At 44.7% G+C, this 18,826-nt stretch overlaps 1 protein-coding gene and 1 pseudogene across 1 annotated transcript in view; both read left to right on the top strand.

Annotated features, from left to right (window-relative positions):
• The first annotated feature begins 357 nt into the window (after nt 1-357).
• On the top strand, nt 358-3,988 carry LOC102003030 (annotated as a pseudogene).
• Nucleotides 3,989-6,277: 2,289 nt separating this feature from the next.
• The window catches only part of LOC102030429 (5-hydroxytryptamine receptor 3C), a 13,419-nt gene continuing 870 nt past the window's right edge, over nt 6,278-18,826 (top strand). The window contains 9 exon segments of the mRNA XM_013513340.1: nt 6,278-6,347; nt 8,506-8,561; nt 13,457-13,654; nt 14,296-14,340; nt 16,887-16,996; nt 17,238-17,407; nt 17,723-17,883; nt 18,351-18,555; nt 18,680-18,824. Coding sequence (XP_013368794.1) covers nt 6,278-6,347; nt 8,506-8,561; nt 13,457-13,654; nt 14,296-14,340; nt 16,887-16,996; nt 17,238-17,407; nt 17,723-17,883; nt 18,351-18,555; nt 18,680-18,824 — 1,160 coding nt within the window.

Raw genomic sequence — 18,826 nt, 5'->3', positions numbered from 1 at the left:
CCTGCCTCAGCCTCCGAGGTATTGGGATTACAGGCCACGATGCCAGGCCTATAACTTTTAATGGTGTACTTTTAATTTCATGAGGAAAACTAGGGGGAAGGCACTGTGCACGTTAGCATTTTGGCAGATCACAGCAAAGCATTCTATGGCCCTCTGCAACCTTCCAGTATCGCTTCTGCAAGTTGTAAAAATGAACAGGTTTGTGAATACACCTGAAAATACAACTTCTCTAGAACATGTCTCTATGAACTTAAAATTGTGCTTAGCAATCAGAGTTTTCAGTTTAGACATGATCTAAACATCCAGTGAATATCCATTAACTCAGCTTAGTGTCTGTCCAAACTTTCAAGTTGCCTAATGATCTTAGAAATCATCTTCAAGGTGAGCTTGGTAATGCACACCTGTGACCCCAGCGCTCAGGAGGCTGAGGCAGGCAGATCACAAATTCAAGCCCAGCTTGGACAACTCCATTCTGGACAACTTAGCAACTTAGCGAAGCTCTGCCTCAAAATAAAAAATAAAGAAAAAAAGGGCTGGGGGTGTAGCTCAGTGTTAAGGCCCTGAGTTTAATTGCCAGTACTACTAAAAGAAAGTTATCTTCAAGCTGATATGCTACAACACAAAATTATTGCTGAAATGTCACTTTAGTAAATAAAATAGTAATTAATTTAGGTAAACATAAACTTATATTTTCATAAACTTAAAATATTAAGGAGCAATGCTAGCTTATTCAATGAATAAATCTACAAGTTTAAGAACATATCCAAATAAAATAAAAATATAAGCTTCTGTCATATGGACAAATCAGGGAAAATATAGCTCTTTGTATTAAATCAAACTTACTAAATAAGTTTTATTCTCAAAAATTTGTCTAAATCATGTAAATTTTGATTCTTAAATAACTGTAAATTTTGGGGTTTGGAATTTTGGTTTTTTTGTTTTTGTTATTATTGTTGTTATAGGGGTTTGGGGTTTTGAGTTTTGTTTTGTTTTGTTTTGTTTTTGAGACAGGGTCTCATTTTGTAGTTTAGGCTGGCCTTGAACTCACTATGTAGCTCTAGCTGGCCTCAAACTCATGGAGAGCCTCCTGCCTCAGCCTCCTGAGTACTGGGATTACAGGCATGCACCACCATGACCCACTAACAATTGCAAGTTATTAAAGAATAATTTTTAAAGCTTGCACATTGAAAGTATACAAAGTTCAATTTTGTTATTTTTTGGAATTTTGAGAAATATTTTTTCTAAGTCCTTCTTTATTTCTATAAGCCCAGAAGAACAGAGTTCCTTCCCAATCCATGTTACTAACACCACAGAAAACATTCCATTTTTACACAATGAGAGGTAAAGGCCTCTCTGAATTACAGACATAAACACAACCGAACAGAGAACTGACAACTTAAGGTGTAAGATCTCAGCCACAGGTCAAGAATAAACACAGGATTACCAAACTCAGTGCTACCCATAGAGGTGTTCTCTGCAGTGTATATTAACCGATTGAGCTTGAAATAAACAATGGATAAACAAACAGAAAAGACTAATACACCAGAATCTACCATCCTTCACCCAACAGGGACAAGATATCTATAAACCACTGATCCATTTCCATATATCACCAAACTGTCACACCATCAAATCAGATGTCCAATACAGAATATTTTGCCAGCTATAAACAAACCAAAAATAGCTGAGTGCAGTGGAACCTATCTGTACACCCAGCTACTCAGGAGGCTGAAGCAGGAGAATCACAAGTTCAAAGTGAGGCTGGGCACCTTAGCGAGATCTTGCCTCAAAACAATAATTTAAAAAATTAGAAAACCAGTTCACGCCGGAGTCTAGGAAGGAAGTGTCTCAGTGGGACTCGGCTGCTCTGCGACACTCTGAGGAAAAGCTCACACCAGGTGAGAAACTCCTCAGACCCCCTCGGGCCGCGCCGCTATGGGCGGGGAGACCCCAAGAAGCCGCGGGGCAAGACGTCCTCATTCGCTTTCTTCATGCAGACCTGCCGCGAGGAGCACAAGAAGAAGCACCCCAACTCCTGGGTCAGCTTCCCCGAGTTCTCCAAGGAGAGATGGAAGACCATGTCTGCCAAGGAAAAGTCGAAATTTGAAGATATGGCAAAGAGTGATAAAGCTCGCTATGACAGGGAGATGAAAAATTACGTTCCTCCCAAAGGTGGTGATAAGAGAGGAAAGAAGAAAGAACCCGATGCTCCTAAAAGTCTACCATCTGCCCTCTCCCTGTTTTGCTCTGAACATCACCCAGAGATCAAAAGTGAACCCCCAGGCCTGTCCATTGGAGACACTGCAAAAACAACTGCGTGAAATGTGGTCTGAGAAGTCAGCCAAAGATAAACAACCATATGAACAAAAAAGCAGTTAAACCCAGCATGGTGAGGCACGCCTGTAACCCCAGCACTCCAGAGGCTGAGGCAGGAGGATTGTTTCGAGTTCGAGGCCATCCTGGGCTACAAAGTGAGCCCAAGGCCAGCCTGAACTGCATAGTGAGGCCCTGTCTCAAAAAGACAAAAAAAAAATTCACGTTGTAGCTTTTTGAGGGGCTACTACATACAGTTAGATTTTGAAGCTTTGGATGTTAAATATTCCTAAACATTTAATAGTTCTTTTCATGTGTATGGTAGCACAACAAATTTGCAGGAACTAGTACAAATAGTTAAGTTTTGGGGTGTTTTTTAGGATGTTGCATTTTGTGGTTAAAAAAATATTTGTAATAAAATTATGTATATTTCTTTAAAAAATTAAAAGGGCTGGGGATACAGCTCCGCAGTAAAGCATTTGCTCAGCATTTGCAAAGCCCTGGTCCAGTTCAAGACAAAAGCACCAAAACAACAGCTATGACAAAAAAAAATAGAAAAATTAGAAACAGATAGAAAAATTAAATTTGGAAAAGCAATGATGATGAAGTCCCCCACTGGTAGTCAAGCAAAAAACAACCCAGACTTAAGCTGGCTGAGAGGTTGATGAAATTTTATTTGGCTGATAAGTGAACCCATTGGGCATCTTGCTGGAGACACCCACCCTGCACACTGTTAAAAAATTGTTTTTGTTAGACATGGTGGTGCACAGCTATAATCTCAGCACTCAGGAGGCTGAGGCAGGAGGATCACTGTGAGTTCAAGGCCAGCCTGGGCTACATAGTGAGTTCAAGGCCAATCTGAACTGCATAGCGAGATCCTGTCTCAATTTTTTTAAAAAAGGAAAAAAAATGAGTTCAGAGAAAAGTAAAATCGTAACTCTTATACAGATAGAAAGGTGAACACATGTTAAAGATTTTGTTTTACTCCTATAATAGGAAGGAACCAACCAGATGTTATAATCAGTTCAAGAGAAAAAAAACAGAAGACCACAGATTTATGTGCAGTGAAAGAATGTTGAGATGAATTGCAAATGGAGACGAAATTGATTTTTTTTTTCCCACAGAGGAAAAGGAAGTCAACTAAATCTCTACCAGACAAGACAGAATTCACACATCTATCAGCCCGCTACCACTTTAAAAAGAGTTGAAAAACTCTGAAACGATAATCAGGGCTAGAAGCAGACAGCCCTAATGGACATACTATAAATGATGCATAGTTTGTCATGGAAACACAACGCTTTTTCTACCCCAAATATTTATTCATTTTTTTATTTTGCTCCTGGCCCTGTGCTAAATACTTCACAAGTTTATCTCATTTAATCATCACACTAACCTGGAGAGTAGGTACAATTATTATTATTATTATTATTTTGGTCTTTTTGAGACAGGCTCTTGCTATGCAGTTCTGGCTGGTCTTGAACTCACTTTGTAGCCCAAGTTGGTCTCGAACTTGCAGTGATCCTCCTACCTCAGTCTCCCAAGTTGGTAGGTATAATTATTAAACACCCTTGGCAGATTAGGAAACTGAGGCTTCAGTCAGTTTAAAGAAAAATATATCGAGAAGATTGTTGCATCTTTCACTGTAAATGTCAATTCATTATATCTCTTAGACTAAGACACATTTCTAAAAATTATTTTTAATTTTCAGTTGACATAATACTTGTACATACTGATATAGTGTAGTATGACATTTCTTTTTTTTTGTCTTTTTGAGGCAGGGTCTTGCTATGCAGTTCAGGCTGGCCTTGGGCTCACTTTGTAGCCCAGGCTGGTCTCAAACTCACGACGATCCTCCTGCCTCAGCCTCCCGAGTGCTGGGATTACAGGTGTGCACCACCACACCCAGCTGACATTTCAATATGCATATACAAGGTGTAATGATCAGATCAGGGTACTTGGCATGTCTATTACTTCAGACATTTGTCATTTCTTTGTGTTGAGAACACTCAAAATCCCCCCTCCTAGCTATTTTCAAATATTAAATCATTTGCTGTCAATCATAGCTATCTTGCTGGGCTGTAGAACATTACAATTCTTCCTACCCAATTCTACCCTTGTACACCTTAACTACCCCCTCTTCATTTTTCCCTCTATACCATTAAGAAGCACTTTAAAAAAACTTTGAGGTATTTTAATATCATAAAATTCACCTATTTCAAGTGTACAATTCAGTGATTTTTTTTTTTAGTAACTTTATTGAACATTGCAGTGACTGCGTACATCAGTTTGGGAAAATTTCCTTTCCTCTAATAAGATCCCCCATGCCCATTTATAACTCATCCATGTGCCACACTCAGGCCTAGACAATCACGAATCTACGTTCCGTTTCTCTGGATTTACCTTTCCCAGACATTCCGTCTGAGTGGAATGAGACGATGTGTAATCTCTTGTTTATTGTAACATGATGATTTAAGGGTGCCTGTGTGATGTCACGTACATCCGTAAGTTCATTCCTGTTGTTGCTGGATAGTGTTCCATTATATGCATGTGTCACATTTGGTCTCTGCGCTTGCCATCTGATGGATACTGTTTCCAGATGCAGGTTACTATAAACTGTACAGGACAGGCCTGCCTGACAGGACAGCGGCCATCTTGAGCCATAACTGCCATGATTGTGCTAGAGTAACCCTAGCTTCAGAAAAAAAATATAAATAGACAAAAGCTTCGAGAGTGGAATGTGACGCTTTGTAACCAGACCCTGGAGCCAGGAATATGCCTGACTCTGATATTAGCTTAAGGTAAACCAGGTGTGTTCTGGTTTAGATGCAGTCACTTTCCCTTTTTCATATACCCCCCCCACCTCCGTCTTCCTTTCCCAAATTCCAAGGATCCCCCTGGCACTTGGATCCCTCAGGTATGGTCTTGCTGCTTCCCAGGCCCAAGCTTCTGCCCGTAAATACCCTAAAAGTGGCACAATGCAATTCACAATCTGCTTGCCTCTTTTTCTTTGGTCTCACAGCACTTTGGGTTCGGACCCCGCACACTAGAACTAAGTTGTTCCAGAACATGAACAATGTCACATGAACACGCATGCGCAAATCTTTCTGTGTATACTTTTCCCTCCGTTGAGCAGAGAGGAGGGATCTTATCCTCTCTGTTGATACCTAGGAGTAACATTTCTGGATTGTCTGGTAGTTTATAATTCTTTGAAGAATTTCCAAGGCGCATTACAAAGTGTCTCCACCATTTTTACATTCCCACTAGCAACATAAGACACTTCCAATTTCTCCGTATCCTCACACACATTGGTTATTGTCTATCTCACTTATTATAGCCATTCTGTGGGAATCAAATGGTATCTTACTGTGGTTTTAATTTGTATTTCCCTAGTGACTGATGATGCTGAGTATCTTTTCATGCATGGTTTAATCAGAGGTCATCTCAAAAGGATATGAACCTCTTAAAAATCACTTTCCATGCTTTGGGCACTTGAGGACATTTTAATGTCGTGCATACATGTGTGTGCCTGTGTGTGTGTGTGTATGTGTGTGTGTGTGTGTGTGTGTGTGTGTGTTTCACTGGGAATTTAACTGAGGGCCTCTGCACTGAGCTATATCCCAGGCCTTTTTCATTCTTTATTTTGAGATAAGATATCACTACGTTGCCCAGTGTAAGTTCAAGCTTGCAATCCTCCTCCTGCCTCAGCCTCCCAGAGTGCTGGATTACAGGGATATGCCACCCACTTGGCTTAACCTCCTCGTATAGCCTGTGTAGGCCACAAGCACAGCTGTAGGATCTCACCCCCACACATTATAACAAAAATATGAAAAGATATTCCTGTCTCACATATTTTTTACCCACGGATACAATCCTTTGTCTGATCCCCTTGGGCAGATATGCCCCAGGAATTCAGAACTTTTCAGATTTGAGAAATATAATGGGCTGCATTACCACTGTATTCACCATGCGATACTTCCACGTGGTGTGGGACTGTAGCCGAAACCGAAAGAAACCATCTTATTTCCACCCAAAAAGTATGAATATTCTCAGTAAGGCAAATAAGTACAGAGCATAAACAGCTTTGTGTTAGTTCAGGTTTCATTGTGGTTCTAAATAAGCTGGCGTGACAATGAGGAAAAGAAGAAAAGAGGAGGAGGAAGGAGAAGGAAAGGAGGAGGAGGAAATAATTTCATTGTCAGAACCTTCTGAATTGCAGAGTTATGGATAAAGACTTGTGGGCCTATTTCTAACTGTGTGAGAGTTGAACTGGCTGACAATGTTCCAGTTTTTTGACATTTAAACAAATATTTATTGATTTTTTTTACTTGGCAGTTTTCTTTTGATATTTTCGAGCCAAACATTTCCCCCCACATCTAAAGCATTACCAGGCCAGGAGAACCCTCTTAGGCTCGTTACCCAATAGCTCCGGTGCTTCATGGGCTTAAAAGCCGGGTGGCTTTATGCAAAAGAGAGAAGCAAGGACTCACATACAAGGACAGAAAGATGAACCTGAGAGAGCGGCGTGGGCGGGACAGTGGCCAAGATGCGCTGATGCCTGAGAGCAGCACAGCAGCGAAGAAGGAAACACCCATTACCGAGGAAATGCCCAGCACTGCGCTGACTTTGTTTTTCAGATGTTATCTCTTTTAATCACCATCGAAAACCTGTGTTAATGGTCCCCATACGGCGGATGCGCCAAAGCGCTCACATTTAAGAGATTGCCTGAAAATTAAATAGCATATGATAGAAACAAGATTTGAATCCATGTCTTCTGGTTCCAAGTTCAGTCTTTCTCCCTCTATATTGTCTTGGTATGTTCAGGACAGAGTATGTACAAAGAAGGATTCGTTCTTAGGGAAAAGATTTTTGCCTTTTCCACTAAGTAGAATAATTAGGTGGCTTAGAGAGGGATATGCAAAAAAAGAGATGTGACCAAGAGAATTTAATACCAACAAATATAAGGAGAGAGGAAAGGATGTGCAGCTAACTTGTGATTCTACATCTCCAAGTCTAAATGAGTTCCCTCAGAGGTTAAGACCTTGCCTGTGTAATCTCAGAACTATAGTTAGTAATGTTCCCAAAATCAGAGGAAAGGAGAGGTATTTGATGAATGTATGAAACATTTTCTTGATTCTTAAAATTGGAGAAAAAGATTGATTTCAAAAACTTAGACTTGCCGGGCATGGTGGCACATACCTGTAATCCCAGCCAGCACTCGGGAAGCTGAAGCAGGAGGATCACTGCAAGTTCAAGGGCAGCCTGGGCTACATGGTGAGACACTCAAAAATGAAAAAATTAAAAAAAGAAATTAGACTGACAAAGTTTGATCAGGCCTCTTAAATAGAACCCTAAACAGAGAGCTTAAAAACAGCACAGCATAGCAATTGCTAATTCACTGAGCCCAATAAATTCACCTAAATAAGCCCATTTGCTTTTTTTTTGTACCAGGAATCAAACTCAGGACCTTACACTTGCCAGGCAGGCACTTGTGCCGCTGAGCTATATCCCCGGTCCTTCAGTGGCAGCGCACTTTTTTTTCTTTCCATTTGCTTTTTAAATGTTTTGTTTTGTTGAGACAGGGTATCACTAATGTAGTTCAGGCTAGCCTTGAATTTATTCGGTAGGTCAGGCTTGAACTCAAACCGATACTCCTGCCTCAGCCTCCCAAGTGCTGGGATGATGGTCTTGCACTATCACACCTGGTTTAAATATGGTTTCTCAACTGATTCTGAGAAGAGGTTCTTAAACTGGAGTCCATGGCCTGTGAAACTGCTGACACTTTACACAAAATTTAGCACCTATGCAGTTTTCAGCAGCTGGATGAAGCACCGCTTTTCCGCCATTGGGTTCTCAAAGTAGTAATGGGTACTCAGGGTAGGGTTTAAGCACAAAAACTGTTGAAATCGCCATACATGTGAGAAAGTGTCTAGCTTTCATTAGCTTCTCAAAGTGGTGGCGGTGGGGGGGTGTGGAGCCTGTGGCAGTGGCACAGAGACCTCTGACTGGCGTGTGCGGGTCCCTGTGAGCCCTCCCAATTCTCTTGTCCCATGCGATGGCCCTTGTCTCCTGGGCGCCCTGCTGATAGCTGCTGCTCAGAGTCGGCCCCTGGGTCGGTCTCATTCTGACTCTTGGCTCTGATTTCCCTCCCTGGATTGGTTCCACCTCAGCAACCACCTCTGCTGCCTCTCCCAGGGTCTCCTGCCGGCCTCGACTGTCCCCTGCACTGCCTCGCTGCAGAGTGGCTTCAGGTGAGTGGGCCTACGTGCAGCCTTCACCCCCACTTCCAGGCAGGACACACGGTGGGGAGGAGGGAGGTGAAAGCATGTAAGCCCGGCCCTCTCTGCCTAAGCTCTCTGCACCTCTGCTTCTACTCTCCAGCGGCTTTGCCATATTAATTTGAGGCCTCAGAGCACGGCATCCCTTCATAGGGTACCAAATGAAGCTTTCGTCCTTCTCTTCTTTTCTTTTTTCTTCTTCTTTTTTTTTTTTGAGACAGGATCTTCCTATGTAGTTCAGGCTGGCCTTGAATTCACTATGTTGACCAAGCTGGTCTCAAACTCACAGTGCTCTTCCTGTCTCGGCCTCCCAAATGCTAAGATTACGGGCGTGTACCACCATGCCTAGATTTTTCTCCTGACAAATCGAGCCCCTGCCAACACACATACACACACACAAATATGCCCTCAGACTTAAGCACAGAGTCAAAAGTGTGTGTTGTGTTATACACAAGTGAAATCACCTACTTCCTTCCCTTCCTCTTTCTCATCTCTCCTTTGTCCCAAATTCTGTCGAGCCAGATGGAACGGGATTTAGTTCAGTGTGCATCAGAAATTGTCCATAAGTCATATCCTTCTAGGGGCAGCATTTTCCCCTCCTGCAGGCTTTTAACAGAAGACTTACAGAGAAGACTGGCATACGGGGAGACGGAGCAGGCACATGAGGGCGAAAACTTCCGTAGGTTTCATATTTTAAACTATTACTCCATGTTACATAATTGTCCTGAGGGCTGGGGATTTAGCTCAGCGGCAAAAGCGCCTGCCTGGCAAGCACAAGGTCGTGAGTTCGGTTCCCGGTACCGGAGAAAAAAAAGAAAAACCAAAAAACAAAAAAAACCATAATTGTCCTGAAATACGTAAAAGGCATAATGCAAAAGGCAGACTTACCTTATTTTTTGCTCTCTACTGCACAAAATTAGACCAGTCTTGTCATTTACATTCAAGTGAATTTGGATTTTAAAACTAAAACTTTCAAGTAACTTTTTTTGAAGATGGAGGAATAGACACAGCCTTAAAAAACTTGAAAATAGAGGTGAAGCCAGGCGTGGTGGCGTACGCCTGTAATCCCAGTACTTGGGAGACTGAGGCAGGAGGATCATTGCAAGTTTGAGGACAGCCTGAGCTACAAGGTGAGCTCAAGGCCAGCCTGAACTTCAGAGTGAGACCTTGTCTCAAAAAGACAGGAAAAAAAAAAGAAAAGGAAAGGAAAGTTGAGGGAAAGGATTCTCCCTAGAGCCACCAGAAGAAATGCAGTCCTGATGGCACTGATTTTAACCTTGTGGACCATTTCAGACCTCTGGCTTACAGAACTGGGAAGTAATAAATTGTGTTTCTTTAAGCCACTAAGTTTATAACTTTTATAGAACTTTCTTTTTTTGTAGCAGGAATCGAACTCAGGACCTTGCACTTGCCAGGCAGGTGCTTGTACTGCTAAGCTATATCCTTGGCCCAGTTTATAACTTTTTACAGCTGTAATCAGCAACTAATAACAAGAGATTAAAAGGCATGTGAAACAGAAGAAAGCTATTCTTATTCTGTCTAATAAGAGAATAAATAGAAGAAGTACAATATTCCTTAATGGCTGGAAACGTTTCATAACTGCAGAGATGACTGTTCAGATCAGGATCATGCCGAAGTTTAAAAATGATCGCCTCAGAGTGTCAACAACTGAACCCACCACAAAGAAGTAGCTAAGACTGACAGAAAGTCTGAAAAGCAAACTGACCCACGAGCAGAGGCGAGAACACCCCTCTCAGACGGGCTGCAACCGTCAGTGGTCAGCCAGCCTCTCAGTATTCAAAGTGGGGCCCCAGGTGTGGCCCGGGCTCCCCTGATCCGGGTATCCCGGCTCCGGGCACAGGCTCAGCGGAGAATTTAGACCAAGAAGATGGGAGGGAGCCGCTTCCCCAGGGACAGAGTCCCCTTCTACCTTGTTCTCCATCTTCTGCTTCAAGGTAAGGAGGGGACCATGAGAAGGGAAGAATTCCCTCCGGCAGGTCATCGAGGAACTTCTTTCCAATTTCCCATGCGTAGAGATGGTCTGAGGCAGACAGGGCTGTTGCATAAGATAAGATCGTGATGCGCAGATTTCCATCTTGGAAACGTGGGCAGTGCCCTCCGGTTAGAGGCCGCGCAGGAGCACTGCTCTCTCCCCCCCGCTGTGCCACCCACAGTTGTCTTCTCCTCCTCTCAGCCTCCGGTCCATCCACCTTTCTCCCCACCAGCATAATTCTGCTGCACTAGGAGGGCCACCTCGTTGTAGCAACGTGCCGGGCTACTTTAGCCATAACTGCCCCATGGCTCCACTAGATCCAGATGTTCTGGGGTAAGCGAGACGCCAGGGGCCAGTGCCCTGAGGGTGAAGGCAGAGTGGTCTTCTCTTCTAGCAGGGTAACATTTACAGTGGAAAGAACATGGGATTTGGAGACAGATGGGTCTGGGTTGGAATCTTGGTCCCTCGCTTTGCTAGCTGTGTGATCTTTGTGAATTTCTTAACTTCCCTGAGCTCCAGTTTCTCCACCGTGCAGGTTTGTGGGCATTTAATGAGAAAGAGGATGCTGTACAGTGCCAGGTTTTGTTTGTTTGTTTGTTGAGATAAGGTCTTGCTTGTAGTTCAGGCTGACCTCGAACTCACTGTGCAACCCAGGCTGGTCTCGAACTCAAACTCAAGAACTCACAGTGATCCTCCTGCCTCAGCCTCCCAAGTGCTGAGATTATAGGCATGCATCGCCACGCCTGGCTCAGTGCCAGGTTTTGATAGGGACCAAAAATATGTCATCCCTTCCCCTTAGGTCATCTCATGACTTCCTGATAAGGGAGCACAGAAGAAGTCTGAACCAGAGGTGGCCTTGGAGGTCAGTACAGAGCCTAGGAACTAAGGACAAATAAAAGGCTCGCTGGGCACTTGGAGAGACTGATTGACGAATATGCAGATGCATGGATCGGTCTGGGGAGCCCAGTGAGTCTGGGAGTGGATAAGGCCCGATGTCCTTGGTGTGGAGGTCACCAACCATCTCTCTCGTTCCGGGCTGTGGCTCCTCCAACACGTTCCCAGTGGTAGAAACTTGGAACCTGTATTCATCAGAACAGGGGGGCAGGCAACACCTCAAAAGCCTTGAGAAAGCTGGGAGGGCTGAGCAGCAAAACAGGAAAGAAGGAAGGTCGGTCCGTCCAGATGAACACAGGTGTGACTCTTTGGGGTCTCGGGGCTGTGATCCCATCTGAGGCCTGTCCCTGCCCCAGGGCTCAGTTTGCATACAAATCTGGGCATGCAAAGCCCAGAGAGGAAGTATTAGAAGTAGGCGGATGACCTAACTCGGCTCACCGCAGGAGCTTCCGTTATTTGCCTTCCAGCCCAGCCCATTCTCCTTGGCCCTGGCAGGAAGTGCCCAGCTCCAGGACCTCCGCAGTGAGCCCATCCCCGACCCGGCTCCTCCAGGGCCAAGCAGCACAGCTGCTGACAAACCTGACTCAGACCAGGTCCCACGCTGCCTCTTCTCTCTCTGGCCTTGGGAAGTTCCTTCCTCTGGCACCTTGGTATGAACTCACTTATTACATGAGAATAAAAATAGTATTTACCTCCTCATGAAGTAGGGGATAGAATACAGGGTACCGGAGCCCGGGCGGAGATCGGGGAGGGGCAGAGAGGATGGTGAATGCGGTTAGGGGTGCAACTGGACCCTGGGAGTGACTTTTGATGCTCTATACCACTGTGAGACAACAATGAATTATATATTTAATGATAGCCAGTAGACCAGTAGAGAGGATTTTGAATGTTCCCAACGTGAAGAAAGAATAAAAAATGTCTAGAGTGATGCATATGCTATTACTTTGATCTGATCATCGTGCACTGTATACCTGTATTGAAATGTCACACTATATCCCATAAGAACCAGACAAATATTTTTTTAAAAAGCAATTGTTGGTAAATGTAGCAATGACATACAACTGGAAATAAAATATGTTATGAAGTTATTTTTCAAACAATATGTAATAGGGGATTGGGAGAATTGAAATAGGTAATCTGTTTAAAGCACTCGGAATACACCTAGCCACAGCTGATGCATGTCAGCTCTCGTCGTTAGCAGGGGCTCTGCCATACAGAGAGCCCAGGCATTCTCTCCCTCATCTTGATATAGGAAAAATATCACTCCCAACCTGCTAGGTGTCAAACGTACCGAGTTTGCGGTCCTACGACACAGAGGAATGAAGTTACAAGCCAAAGGAACAAATTAAGAGAGTTTTACTGGAAATAAGAAAAAGAATAGCTCCTGGATTTCTAGGAGAGCTGCCCAGTGGTATAGCCACCAAGGCCCTTTGTCAGGGATAATCTATACAGCAAAGTCACAGCATGTATAAAGCTTGGGTTAAACTACTATCGACCTATAAGATTACAAGTACAGCTACTTAGCTAACACTGACCCAGTAGAAAACAAGTCATATAGCGAGGGTACATGGAAAGAACAAAGGCATTGGGGGAAGGGAGGGGTCCAGGTGTTCTGGTCACCCGCCTGGGCGACGGAGACCTATGTGGACTTCCTGGACCAGGTAGTGCTGATTACAGAATAATCTTGAGCTCTCGTTTATCCTTTAGAGGGACAGATAGGCCTGGCCATCGTGTCTCCATGTTTTGATTTGTTTTGTTTTGTTTTGTTTTACAGTACCAGGAATTGAACTCACAACCTTGCACTTGCCAGGCAGGTGCTGTGCCGCTGAGCTAAATCCCCAGCCCCTGCTTCTCCATCTTGAGGCCGGGCCTTCTTCAGATGTACCTCCAGCCATGATTCTGATGTCTGTTTTTTGTGTTGACTTCCTTGAGGGCCCTGTCGCTCTCTGACTTGATACTGTCATCTAACTTAGCTGCGTAGAATAACCTCACACACTTGCTGCCCACTGCAGGACAAGGCCATTCTTTCACCATCAACTGCTCAGGATTTGGCGAGCATGGGGCAAATCCAGCCATTCTGGATTCTGGTTTTGGCAGAATGTCCTTCCCTCCAGTCATCAGCTTTGCGGTCCCCATCCAGGTCAACATCTCCTTCACGATAACCGCCATCCTAGATGTGGTGAGTGGTGACCCTTGGTCCCCCTTGGTGTCCTAGTGTTTTCCCAGCCTCTGGCAAGCCAAACCCCAAGTCCTTCACCACATTTTTTTTTTTTTTTGGTTTTTCTCCAGTATTGGGAACCGAACTCACGACCTTGCGCTTGCCAGGCAGGCGCTTTGCCGCTGAGCTAAATCCCCAGCCCTTTCACCACATTATTATGTGCCTTTTCCTCTGCATAGAGAATCTGAAAACAACCAAACTCTTTGCCCCCCGTCAGGGTGAGACACAACAGCACATGGGAGGGACTGTTCTTCCTGCCCAGTGGCTGCTACCTACCAGTGTATAGGACCCGCCACACTCCCCCAGCTCCTGACTGGCTGGAGTCCACTTATTCATATTTTTTGGCCCCTCATGTTGTTCCAAGATGGACCCAGGCTTAAGAAGCACTACCTTACTCTATTGTGCAGGGTACTTTCCTGCCCACAGCCTAATAGATCTATTCTGAGCAAGCTTTTGTCCTTGACCTATAATATTGGCCTTGGTCACGGCGTCACCTTTACATTCCAGGGAGTTAATAAACAAAAATAGGGAGGTGGATAGGGTGGGGGAGTGGGCCGACTTCTTATAGGCAGCTTGCTGGAAACAGGAAATTCTTTCCACAGGATGAACAGCTGCAGCTGATGACCTCATTCCTGTGGCTAGAAATGGTATGGTCAGCCTTTATTCTCTCTCTTCACAGACTTGGGAAAGATTTTGAACAAGGATACAGTAATTATGCCCCTTTATGCACCTGATGATATAGTTTCAGAACACAGGAAGGAGAAACTGAAATACCTGTAATAATGCTGAGAGGTTTCCATATGTTGCTTTTAAAAGTCAAATAGAAAAAGATAGTTATACTACTAATTTCTCTTAGTTCACTAAAAAAAAGGTTTGTGTTAATATTGTTCAGACAATTAAATGCTGATACCTTGTATTCTGAGTAACTAATTTAAAGATAACAATACACAGTGTATTAACCATCGTTACTCTCCTATTATCTTGTTTTGAAATTTTGTTTTATTTTTTTCTCTTTAAAAAATTAGACATAAAAAAATAAAAAATAAGGGCCAGGAATATAGCTCAGCAGCACAGCACTTGCCTGGCAAGTGCAAGGTCTTGAGTTCAATTCTCAGTACCAAAATAAAATAAAATAAAATAAAATAGAGTTGGGCACAATGCTATAAGCCTATGATCCCAGTTACTTGAGAGGCTGAGGCAGGAGGATCATGAGTCTGAGGACACCTTGGGCTACATAGTAAAACCCTTGTCTCACAAAGCAAAGCAAAGCAAAACAAACAAACAAAAGCCACAAGAAACCAAGAAAAAAATGGAAAAAGAAATTATTTAGGTCGCACTCTCTGACAATAAGACAATAGAAACTAATTACAAAAGGATAGCCTCCCCACCAAGAAAACCTTATTTCTTGGGAATTTAGAATTAAACTTCCAAATATTTTGAGCTAAGGAGAAAATAAAACAACTCAATAGAAGTTATAACTATTTAGAAACAAAGAGCACTACATATGAAAATCTATGAAATGTAGCCAACACTTAACTTAGTGGAAGTTTCACATCTTTTTAAATGAGATTATTGGTACATTTTAGATATACATAAAATGATCACATTCATCAGAGAGAATTTATGTCTGTACATGACATAACTAGTGTTGTTGTTTTGGGTTTTTTTTCCCATTTCTCTACCATCCTTTCTACCTTGAAATTTTACATCTTAAGTGAATAGAGTAGAAAACAAAATGGGAGGGTGGAAAATGAAGCTCACTGAATTAAATTTCCATTTCCAGTTTGGAAAGCCTGATTGGAAGGAAGGAAGGAGCTGGGGACAGACAGTATCAGTCCTGAACCTTGTCTTCCAAGTTCCCACACCCACAGCACTGGCTCACTGCATCACCTAGAAGCTTATTAGAAATGCCCTGGAGAGCCAGGCATGATGGCGCATGCCTGTAATCCCAGCATTTAGGAGGCTGAGGCAGGAGGATTGCCATGAGTTTGAGGCCAGCCTGGGCTACACAATGAGTTCAAGCCCAGCCCAAACTGCAGAGCAAGACCCTGTCTCAAAAAATAAAACAAAACAACAACAACAAAAAAAAAAAAAACCCTGGGTTTCAGCCCCAAGAAATGTACTGGATTTCAAGCTCCATCTAGGGTGACCAGCTTTCCCAACCTGCCCCAAACTGTAGAGTTCACAGGGCATGTATGTACAATATTAAGCCAAGCAAGTACCTAGCAAACCAGAATTAGTTAGTCATCTTACCTACTGAATTGGAATTGCAGTTCATCATGATCACCAGGTGTTTGTATGCACAGAGATGTTTGAAAAACACTGACCATATACAAACCTTTATTTAATATACTCTGAGCCCCAGGCTATCTGCAGCTCCACAAACTGCCGCTGCTAACACTGCAAGCACCCTGAGACTAGACAATCCCACCCTGAGTTGGACAGTCCTTGAAACCATCTTTCAGAGAGGGTTTCCAGCCACAGAAATGAGAGCTAGGGCTCTTGGCTTCCAAGAACCTAAGGACTTGTTCAAAGTCTCCTTGCAATAAAGGCCGGTAAAATGTCCCTGGGAGACACTGAAGCCCTTGTTAGACCCTCAAACGACATTACAGTTTGCAAAATCGTTCTGTGCACCCTATTCCACCTGATACCCACTACTCCTCTTATGTCACATGAAGGAAATTCTAGCTCAAAGAGGCTGAGTTACAGACTGTTCAACTCTGATTCTCATTCCTACTGCAAAAAGGAGAGGTCATTCCTGGTCATTAGCAATTTCCCACAGAAGTACGAAAGCAAAGGCACCGGATTTTGTGAGTTTTTTTTTGTTTTGTGGTGCCAAAGGCTGGCCCTGTGGCCTTGTGTATGCCATGCAATGCCTTTCACTGAGCCGCGTCCCCAGCCCTAGCAGAGACAATTTTATAAAGAAACACATACAGAGAGGTTGAACTTCAGTTACCATTCTGGAAGAAATTTCTTGGAAGAAAAGTAAATTTCTTGGAAGAAAAAATAAACATAGCAACATATGGAGACTCCACAGTCTGGGTGGTAGATTCACGGATGTTTATTATGTTATTTTAGGAACTTTTTTATTTTCTTGACTTTTAAAGGGGAAAAAAAAAAAATCAAAGGCTAGGAGAAAATAACCCCAGTGCGTCTCAAGCTACCACCTCTCTTCCTCCTGGGCTCTGTCTAGGTCTGGGATAACCCCCTGCTCCGCTGGCACCCGGAGGAGTGTGAGGGCATCGCCAAGATGGATGTGGCAGCCAGGAACCTGTGGCTCCCGGACATTTTCATCCTTGAGTTGTGTGTATTAAGGGCTGTGGAGAACCAGCAGGGAAGCCCATCTCCTAATACCAGTAGCGTTTACCATTGATCACTGGGGCCGCTAGAAGTGGTCTTCGACGGCAAAGACAAGATCGGGCATGTTGAGGGTGGTACGGCTGTAGATGGTGGTACGGCTGTAGATGCTCCTTAGATGGCAAAGAACTAACCAAAATGATAAGAAAAATCACAGCACCTGCCTACCACTTCATCTCTCCCGTAGCACAGAAGTGGAGAAAACCCCCAGAGGCCTCACAGCATTTGTAAGTAATGAAGGTCACACCAGGTAGAAGAAACCCATGAAGGTGGCCAGTCTCTGCAACCTGGACATCTTCTACTTCTCCTTTGACCAGCAAAACTGCACGCTCACCTTCCGCTCACACCTCTACACAGGTAAGGTGCAGGCACGGGGTGCCTGGCCCCTGTCACGGGGAGGAAGACTGCTAGTGAGAGCAAGGAACAAAGCAATAGAAATCAAAATATAAACACACCCTGAGCAGAGAGTCAAGCTCTGTGGATGCTTAAATATTTTCCACAAAGGATCCGACTATGTCTGGTTCGTCATCTGCCCCAACTCCTAGAAAATTCCTAGCACACAGCGGATACCCCCAGGATATCTATTGAATGAAAGTGTGCAAACACAGTGCAGTAGAGCCCCGTTTCCAGGTTGTGTCCTTGGACAAAGATCGGGATGGTTCTCCCTTTCAGTGGATACCTTGTTGCTGGGCGTGGAGAAAGAAGTGTGGCAAATAGCAGCTGCCTCACAGAACGTGGGTCAGGTCCGCGGGGAACAGGAGCTCTTGAGCATCACCAAGGCCACTCCAAAGATGTCTGTGGGAGCCAGTTTGCATGATGAGATCATGTTCTATGTGAGCTCCCGGGGCTTTGCTTTTTGATCTCTTCTTTGCTTCTCTTCTTGCCTAGAATCCCCACCGAGCAGGTGTCTCAGTCTTACTCCCTCCGGCCAAGGCCAGACCCGCCTCTGCTGGCTGCCCAGCTCCCTCTCCTCCACAAGGCTCATGGGGCAGCTAACTCTCTCTCTCCCTCTCCCTGTCTCTGTCTGCATCTCTGTCTGTCTGTCTGTCTCTCTGCCTCTGTCTGTCTCACTCTGCGTCCCTGTCTGTCTGTCCCTCTCTCTCTCATCTATCTGTCTCTCTCTCCCTCTCTCTCTGGGTTCCATACCAGGGTGCTGCACTCCCCACCACTCCAGAGCCCCGGGGACAGCAGACGCTGGAAAAAGAAACAGTCACTCCAAGTCCCAGCCGTGAACTGTTATTGCTGGATTCCGGATTTCCTGCACATCCCATATTTACTTCTCTCCCTCTGCTCCCACCAGGTGGCCATCCGGCGCAGGCCCCGGCTCTACGTCCTACACCTCCTCGTCCCCAGCGGCTTCCTGGTGGCCATCGACGCCCTCAGCTCCTACCTGCCTGCAGAAAACGTGCACCGCGCCCCCTTCAGGATGGCCCTGCTGCTGGGCTACAATGTCTTCCTGCTCCTGATGAACGACTTACTCCCCTTCGGCGGCAGCCCCCTCATCAGTAGGGCCCCTTGCTCTCTCCGAGGAAGCAAAGGCGGCGGGGAGCCAACAGGGGTCCGGGAGGACAGACTGCATCTGGGAAGGGGCTGTGAGCCAAGTCCGACGCCAAGCTGCTCTTCCCGCAGGCGTCTACTTCGCCCTGAGTCTGTCCCTGATGGTGGCCGGCCTGCTGGAGACCATGTTCGTCACCCACCTGCTGCATCTGACCCCCACCCAGCCCCCACGCGCGCCCCGCTGGCTGTGCGCGCTGCCGCCGCCGCGCCGTCCCGGGC

The sequence above is a fragment of the Chinchilla lanigera genome, unplaced genomic scaffold (assembly GCF_000276665.1).
Source record: "Chinchilla lanigera isolate Chin_1 unplaced genomic scaffold, ChiLan1.0 scaffold00019, whole genome shotgun sequence".
Taxonomy (NCBI): Eukaryota; Metazoa; Chordata; class Mammalia; order Rodentia; family Chinchillidae; genus Chinchilla; species Chinchilla lanigera.
Note: the sequence above shows the minus strand (reverse complement) of the source record. Positions and strands in the feature narration are given on the sequence as shown.